Genomic DNA, 9,318 nt, shown 5'->3' on the forward strand with positions numbered 1-9,318 from the left:
GAGGTTCTGAGGAAGGGTCACCGGACCCGAAATGTTAACTCTGTTTTCTCCTCCACAGATGCTGCCAGACCTGCTGAGCTTTTCCAGCAACTTTGTTTTTGTACAGATCTCATTAGCCTGGATTGAATTTCGTTCCAGAGGCTCTATGTCAAATTATTTTCCTGTTCGCTGCTATCCCTGAAAAATAATCCTATAATTCAGTTATTATCAGTACAACTGCAATTATTTCTGCACATCCATGAAAGTCAACAATCCTGTAAATATGAATATATGAATGTTATTGATGAGGCAGATCTGGAACATTATTGCAAACTTTATAAGAAAGCAAACTATGGCCAACCCCCATAAAATCATGCTAAGGGTAGGAAACTGGACAGCAGTGCAAATTGCTAAATGTTGGGTTCTGAACCACTGCAGAATATTCAACTTAAACATCATCACCTAATATTTTAAGCAGTTTTCAGTTCTATTCTAATATTAACTTTAAATTTACTTTATGTATCTCAACAGCATATTAGTGGCCAGCAATAACCGGCCAACGCTAACATATCAATTCATTCTTGAGAGTTGAAATACCTCTGACATCTACTTCTGGAGGTCTTATTAATGTATTATTACAAAATTCCTCCATATTGTAGATTTCCTGATAAATAAACAGTGAATCCTTTTGTGCTACAGTCATAGACAGTTTCAGACTAACAAAGGATGTTTATTCTGGCCAAGGCAACTTCACTTCCATCTGTTTTCTGGTCATTTAATAGGTAGCTTCTGTGACTGTGGAAGATACCGGAAAATTGTAGGACAGATGGATATCAACATTGCTCGTTTGAACAATACAATGCGCTTTGTAAAGAATGGTAGGTCATTTTAGTTTTAAGTTGAATTGAAGCAGTTGCTCATGGAATGGATATTCTGGGTTATGTCTTTGAACAAGAATAATTGAGGGGGTTTTCAATTAGATCAAAATTTATACTTGAATACAGCGATACATTACAACCTTCGTATCTGGAAATTTACAGAAGGAAAATCTGCCATCCTAACCTGGCCTTGCTAACATGACTCCAAATCCACAAAAGTGTGGCTGAGTATTAAGTGCCTTCTGGAATGGCCTAGCAAGCCTCTTAGTTGTACCTAACTGCTACAAAGTCTGGTAAAGGGAATGAAACCGAACAAACCACCTAGAACCACCCAAGGCACCAGAAACAACAATGGCACATGAAGCCCTGGCCATCTGCAAAGTCCTCCTCACTAACATCACAGAATCCCTATAATGTAAATAGAGGCCATTCAGCCTGAGTCTGTACTGACCCTCCAAAGAACATCCCACCCCCCTCCCCCTATCCCGGTAACCCCACATTTACTGTGGCTAATTCACCCAGTCTGCACACCAAAAGCATTTTACCATGGCTAATCCATCTAACCAGGACATGTTTGGACTGTGGGATGAAATGGGAGCACCTGGACGAAACCCACGGAGACATGGGGAAAACGTGCAAACTCCACACAGACAGTCACCCATGACTGGGATTGGGTTCCTGTCATTGTGAGGCAGCCATGCTAACCACTGAGCCAGTCTCCATGCTACCCTGTGAGCTTGTGCAAAAAACAGGAAAGCTGTTTCACAGACAAGTTGAGCAACAGCCTGACATAGTCATACTCATGCAATCAGACTTGTAGATAATATCCCAGACAACACCATCATTCCTTCGTGTGTCCTGTTCCCAACCAACTGCACAGACCTAACAAGAGACAATGGCAAAATAATATTCTATCAGGAGGGATTTGCTCTGGGTGTCCCCAAGATTTACTCTGGACCCCAGGAAAACTGATGGCGTCATGTCAAACGTTGGCAATGAAACCCCCTGCAGATTGCCACCTTAAAGCTCATGAATCAATTCTCCTCTATGCTGAACACACTTGTTGGAGGACACACTAAGGGTGACAAGTGCACAGAATGTATTCTGGATGGAGGACTGCAAAGTCAATCACCAAATGTGATTTGGTAGCACCACTATAGACTGAAGTGGCACATCCTGAAGGACATAGCTGCTAGACTACATCTGCAGCAGGTGCTGAGGGAACCAACAAGAGGGAAAAGGATACCAAAAATTATCCTCAATCTACCTGCTGCAAATGCATCTGTCCATTAGAGTATCAGTAGGAGCGACCATTACACCATCATTGTGGAGACGAAGTCCCATCTTCTCCTTGAGGATGCTCACTATGGTTTTGTGTAGTACTATCCATGCGAAATGGGATAGTTTTCAAACAGATGCAGCAATTCAAGGTTGTGCATCCATGAGGGGCCGTGGGCCAACACAAAAACAACAGAGATAACACAGTATGGAGCTGGATGAACACAGCAGGCCAGGCAGCATCAGAGGAGCAGGAAAGCTGACGTTTCCGGTCGGGACCTGCTTCAGAAACTTTCAGAAATATTCAGAATTCAACTGTTCCCTGTGGTATAACTTCATTAAGTTCACTTCCCTTGGTCGTGGAATGTTCTAGAACGTCTTATGGGTATGAAAGACACTCCATTAATACAAGGCCTTTTTTCCTTTAATTGCAAGAAATGATTGTTACCTGGGAATACTGACTCAGTCAGTAAACAGCAACTTGCAGATACATATTGTCCACAGCACCCTGAAGTATTTCACAGGACAGCATTACCAGGCAGAATTTGGCATGGAGCCATGTGAGGAGATTTTGATATGATTGAATAAAAGGGGGTGAGGTTTTAAGGTGTCTCTGAAAGGAGCCGGCACAGGTAAAGAGGTGGAAAGCTTTAGGAGGGCAGCTAAAAACACACTGGCACTGCCAACAGACAGTTAGCAAGGAAATAGTGCATGAAATAACTCCACAGATGCCAGTACCCTGTCACCAAGTCACCTTTTATTTACACATGAACGGCCCTTGACTTTAGTACCGTCTCATTCAGAGTCAGGTACCAGAGTGTCAGTGTCTCTGACACTCCTGTCTATATCTGTCAGCTAGGGCTCCCTCATTAGACCACATTAACAATCGGGGGACTCATATTCTATGAGATTACAATCACTACAAGTGCATGAACTCTAGCTGCATCCATGATGAAACTCTCTGCAGCGAGCCAACATGCCATGAAAGAATACAGAAATATGGCCCCGGGCTGCATTTCCAATCCCCGGTGGTGACAGTGTTAGGTTCAGAGATACTTTGAATCTCACATTCGCACAGGGCACATCAATCTTCTGATGCCCCCGGGATGTGCTGTGTGTTTGCAAATGAGAGCGAGTGGAGGGATCATTGACAGCCCACTCACTTCTGAAAGGAGTGATTGCTAAGCTGACTATAAAGGGGAAGTGCCATTCCTAATGGGGTACTAGTTCAGCAGAACTGCTTCTGGCACAGCTAGAGGCCTTGTACATAGACGTTGTGCAGTGTCAGTTAATCCAACATGGGGTTGGGGTGTGTAACTGATCCAGGGAGTAGCATTCCTCTCCTGTTCCAAAAATTTGGTCCCTAATCTCTAAGACCATACCATGGAGTCATGTTAGCTTCTTAGCAGTGAAAGATGGGCGGAGAGGCCAATTGCATTTATATAGGAAAAAGTAAAACATCTTAGTTCATTCAAATCTCCAATATTAATTAACATCTGACCGAATAAGGCTCTATTGTCAATGTAAATTTGCAGTGCCAGAGAGATCATGTGGCAATGATTAAGATTTACCACATCGTTGGACTTTCCAATCTAGTGAACATTAATGCTCTTGATAAGCTTAGTGGATAATTTCCAATGAAATTAAATGAAATGGAAGTAAAGCAACTTTATGTGTAGTTCAATGCCAAGTCTGTCAATCAGATCCCAATAAAACATTCCCTGTGCGTGAGCAGGATAACTTGGTCAGCAGCATCCTGATTTCCACACTTAACTGTAGGTCTGGTTGCTGAAAGCTGCTGATCAAATTACTTCTCAATAACTGAGTGCTAATAGCCTCAGTGTTATTCTTGTGACAAATTCTGATTCATTGTATTCTACCACCGCAGAAACCTCATTTTCTTCCAGAAAACAAACATTGCTAGTTTTAAGATAACAAGGTGTAGAGCTAGATGAACACAGCAGGCCAAGCAGCATCAGAGGAGCAGGAAGGCTGACGTTTCAGGCCTAGACCCTTCTTCAGAAAATGAGCAAAGGCTTAGAAAAAAAAATTGCTGTCACTGAGCAGTGTTACCAAGGATCTTTCTGAAGAAGGGTCTAGGCCCGAAACGTCAGCCTTCCTGCTCCTCTGATGCTGCTTGGCCTGCTGTGTTCATCCAGCTCTACACCTTGTAATCTCAGATTCTCCAGCATCTGCAGTTCCTACTATCTCTGAAACATTGCTAGTTTTAACTTGTTTCCCATGCAAATTTGCATTGCTCATGCCAATATACATTAAGGGGTCACAATCAAATGGATTGAAAAAGCATGTTTGACAGACACAGAGGTTAAATCACCTGAGGCAGACAAGATGATGTAATTTAGTTTTTTTTACTGGACCTTCTTCACATTCCTTGTAAGTGACAGGTGGAAAAACCCATTGCATCAATTCAGTTGAAACTAACCTGCAGAGAGGCAATTTAGCCAGTTATTAAGAAGTACTATCAATATACATGATTACATCTCTCATCCAAAATATTTACTATTGTAAATTAATGAAGTATTGTGATGTTGGAAGGTTGTAGTGGAAAACCTGAGGGGGGAAAATATCATTTTTCAAGTAAGGGTGAGAAAAAAGAATAAACAGGGATTTACTTAGCCCTTTGCAGCACAGTGCATTCTGAGTCACAGCCACTAAATATTTTTAAAGCGTGGGTATTTTGCATTATAAAGAAATGCAGCAAGTAATTGTGCAAAGGTAGCACAAACAGCATTGAAAGTTACTCTTGAATCGATTTCCACGAACCTTTCCAACAATGCTTTCCAGATCATCATAACTTGCTGCCTAATTAATTTATTCTTCCCTCTGGTTCTTCTGTGAACTTGCCAACTATGGAAACAAAGCAATCACAACTACTGGCCCCTGTTACAAAGCAAATTGAATTCTCTGCTTTATTCTCTACAGTAATAGCAGGTATTAAAGAGACAGCAGAGAAATTTTACCTAATTGTGAAAGAAGGGAAGAATTACAATGCTGCGCTTGTGCACTGCCAAGACAGAGGAGGAACACTGGCGATGCCAAAGGATGAAGAAACAAACACACTGATTGCTGCCTATGTGAACAAGACTGGTTTATCTCGTGTGTTCATTGGGGTGAATGACCTAGAAAAGGAAAGACAATTCATGTACACTGATGCTACCCCTCTCCAGGATTACAGTCATTGGAGACCAGGAGAACCCAACAATGCTTTTGGAGGTGAGGATTGTGTAGAAATTGTAAGTGATGGAGGTTGGAATGATGTGGAATGCCATCTCACCATGTATTTCATCTGTGAGTTTTTAAAAAAGATTTCATGACCTAAACAGTTTTACCAAAGATAACACTCGCGAGTGGCTTATAATAAAAATATTCTGTTTTTATCTTTGGTTTGTAACGTGGTAAATGATAATTAAATACACATAATTAGATCAGCCAATTCTATATTAAATCATAAAATTATGTACAAAGCTTTTGGATTTCAAAGGAAGATGTTGGGGTAAAACATTGTTCAAAGATTTACTTTTCTGATTCGGAATTTGACTATTTTGAACTCTGATGTTTTTTTTGGTGTGTTTTGCAATTCAGAGCAGGATAATCTAATATGTTCCCCACAGGGTTCCATGTAATTTAGCCCCATACATTATTTCCTACTATACAGCCCAAATTTTTTAATATAATTGTCTCTTTTATAGTTTAACAGCAGACCCCATTATGAAATCCGTAACACCTTTACAATCTCTTTTCAAAGAGGTGTGTACCCTAGGGGCTATGCATTTTCCCATTTCTTGTTGTATTTAATATAGATGTCACAAAAATACCAAATTCTCAACAACGTGGTCAGCATTTGTAACTTTTGAGCATTTGTAACTAAAGTAATTTGCTCCCTCTGCTGTTAATTTTTTAAACTCCACTCCACCAGGTGGGAAAGGTATAGGGTTAAGGGGATTAAAATGGGGAAAATTGGGTGATCAGTCAAAGGTTGCTCTGGTATTATTTTCTCTTTGGTGACATTCAAGTCCCCTTCAGGCAGTAAAACATCCAAAGATGTAAAATTCTTGGTGCCACAAGGTATGAAATTGGGTTTATTTCAGACATTCCTTCTGACATAGTTCCTGTTGTTCAAAAGATAAACAGCTGTCTGTATACTTCATTCCGAACAGAAATAACACAATGGAGAGTGCTACTATTATTCTTGAGCCCTCTTCTTAGATAACGGGGACCTGTAAAGGAAGGTTCAATTGTAATCTGAATAGGCAGAATCCCAGCTCATGGATAATCTGGTCATATGATATGAATCCATCCTAGGATATCTGGGAGCAAAAATTCTCTGCTGTGAGAATAAACCCAAAAGCTGTTTTTACAAGGCTAACAGCATTGATTTTATCTCAGTCCACTACCAAGAAAGAGTCAATAGCAGCCCCATGGGAAAGAGATATTTCTGCCATTTGGCGGAATTCCAACTATTGGATCATGGAACTTGACTCTTTTCATTTTTGTTTGGACTTTCTCCACTACTCATCTTCCAATTCAGTCAAAGCTAGGAGGAAAGTCTCAAAAAGGCTAGAAAATCTCCACTAGAGCCAAGACCAGGAGTAGGCCCAAGCAAACTATCAGTTAACGCCATCTTGGGCTCCACTGATGTCACAACTCAGACCCAGCCGCCTGCTGCATTCACTGCCAAACTGCTGGTTTTGGTAATGGTCAACGGCTGCTGGTTCCTTCTCTAGCTGCTTCAGGTTATCGGCAGTACCGGCTTGGCAGTTGAGGTGTCTCCTGGCCACATTTATGTACAAGTATAGCTTCAAGAGGCTGCACTTAATACACACTGTTTGCAGTGCCTGCTTCTGGGCACATGTGGATATAATTGGTGACTGTGTACCAGCAGCAGGTTTCAGGATGAGTTTGTTTCCCTCGACGTGGGAAATCAGTCATGCAGGGAGTCACTGCAACATCGCTTGCTGTGGTTTATCGTAGTCCCTTTCTTTATGCAGTAAGATAGTGCCACTTACTCAAAACAGTCAGCAGCAATGAGAATGAAGTTCAGAGAGAGTGAGAAAGACACTAAGAGTTGGAACTTTCCCGTTTTAAAACATATTGCCCATTAGTCTTTTTTTTTTGCAAAAAGCTGTTGTCAAATGGAGGTACCTGACACATTTTTTTTTAGCTTTTTTCTCCTCAATACTTGAACATTACTTAGTTCCGGTCCAAAAGTACATGACGTTAAATGTAAATCATTGTTATTTTACTTTGCCTTGTATAGTTTGCACCTATGTTTATCTCTTTTTGTTAAATGTAAATTAAAAAGAACCTGAGATCTGTTTGAAAAGTTGGCTTGTCTTTATTTTCAAGTTGAAGGTAGAAGGTATAATTAGTAAGCTTTCAGATGACACGAACATTTGTGGTTCTGTTGATAGGGAAGAGGATGGTCTGATGCTACAGTCCGATATTGATCAGTTGGTAAACTGGGCAGAGGAATGGCAGATAGAATTTAATCCCAATAAGTGTGAGGCAATGCATTTTAGCAGCGGGACCTTGGTGTATAAGTCCATAGGCCCCTAAAGGTATCAGCACAGATAGACAGGATGGTGAGGAAGGCATTCAGGATGCTTGCCTTCATTAGCCAGGGTGCAGAATATAGGAGCAAGGAAGACTTCTTACAACTTTATAAAACTTTGGCCCATTGCGTTCACATGAAGTACCTGTCTACTCTAATCCCATTTCCCAGCATTTTGTCCATGCCCTTAGATGCCAAGATGCTTTAAATGATCACCTAAATAGTACTTAAAGGTTGTAATCTCATCCTTTCAGGCAGTGAGTCCAAAATACCAAGCACCCTCTGTGTGAAAAGGTTCCTCCTTAAATTATCTCTGTACCTCTTGCCCTTTACCTTAAATCTACACCCCCTATTAATTGATCTCTCACTGAAGGGGAAAAGATCCTGACTGTCCCCTTCATCGTTTTGTACACCTCAGTTAGCGCTCCCTCAGCCTCCTCAGGTCTGAGGAAAAAAGACCGGGCTGATATAATCTCTCCCCACATAGTCCAGCCCAGACAAAGTCCTGGTGAGCTTCCTCTGCAACCTCTCTAGTGCAATCACATCTCTCCTATAGTGTGGTGCCAGAACTACATATAGTATGCCAGCTATGGCCTAACTATTAATGACCTCCGTCATAACCTCCAAATTCTTGAATTCTGCAGTATACCTTGTCTAATAAAGGCAAGTATTGCACATGCCTTCTTAACCAGCCTCTGGTCTAGGCCTGAAACGTCAGCCTTTCTGCTCCTATGATGCTGCTTGGCCTGCTGTGTTCATCCAGCTCTGCACCTTGTTGTCTCGGATTCTCCAGCATCTGCAGTTCCTACTATCTCTCTCCACCTGTCCTGTTGCCTTTAAGAATCTATGGACATGCACACCACGATTCTGTTGATCTTCTGTACTACTAAAGATCTTGTAAATGTTTTGTAAACATTTCAAGCAGAAAAGAAGCAAATGAAATGTAATCGACAGAAGTATGAAGTAAAAAACTTGGAAATGACAAGACCAGGACATACATAATAAATGGCAAGATTCAGAAAAGTGTAAAAGAACAAAGAAGGCCCGGAGTTTATATCTATTACTCGCTGAAAGTTACAGGTCAGCAAGACAAGGTGGTCAAGAAGGCATGTGGAAAACTTTCCTTTGAGTGGCATGATGGATTTTATACCCAGAAGCTGCTAAAACTGTGGCACTGGAAGATTAATGAAGAAGTTTGCAAGGTCACATACTGTTGAAAAGTGAGCTCTGAATCAGCACTGTCAGCAGGCACCATACAAGGGGATTACAGAGAAACAGTCTTATTTGTTTTCCACATAAGTGATATTCTTGATCATGATGCATCTAAGACAACAAAGTGCAGAGCTGGATGAACACAGCAGGCCAAGCAGCATCATAGGAGCAGAGAGGCTGACGTTTCAGGCCTAGACCCTTCATCAGGAAAGGGGGAGGGGAAGGGGATTCTGAAATAAATAGGGAGAGAGTGGGAGGCGGAGAGAGTTGCAGTGGGAGAGAGATCCCTTGAGGTTTGTCCGGAGGTAGGAGGGTAACTTCTTCAGGCTAGGCATCCTTAGAAGAGGCTTCGCAGTGGGGTTAAAATTGAATCAGAGATAGTAGGAACTGCAGATGCTG

The 9,318-nt window shown here is 41.5% G+C and overlaps 1 protein-coding gene across 1 annotated transcript; it reads left to right on the plus strand.

Moving 5' to 3' along the window:
* Positions 1-761: 761 nt before the first annotated feature.
* On the plus strand, positions 762-7,479 carry LOC109933034 (collectin-10; the record flags this gene model as incomplete). The annotated part of the gene is made up of 2 exons (XM_048594247.1): positions 762-857; positions 5,079-7,479. Coding segments are annotated over 2 exons (488 nt in total), but the record flags the coding sequence as incomplete, so codon positions are not given.
* Positions 7,480-9,318: the final 1,839 nt, after the last annotated feature.

This window comes from Rhincodon typus, unplaced genomic scaffold (genome assembly GCF_021869965.1).
Source record: "Rhincodon typus isolate 14 unplaced genomic scaffold, sRhiTyp1.1 hic_rhity00007389, whole genome shotgun sequence".
In the NCBI taxonomy this organism is placed as follows: Eukaryota; Metazoa; Chordata; class Chondrichthyes; order Orectolobiformes; family Rhincodontidae; genus Rhincodon; species Rhincodon typus.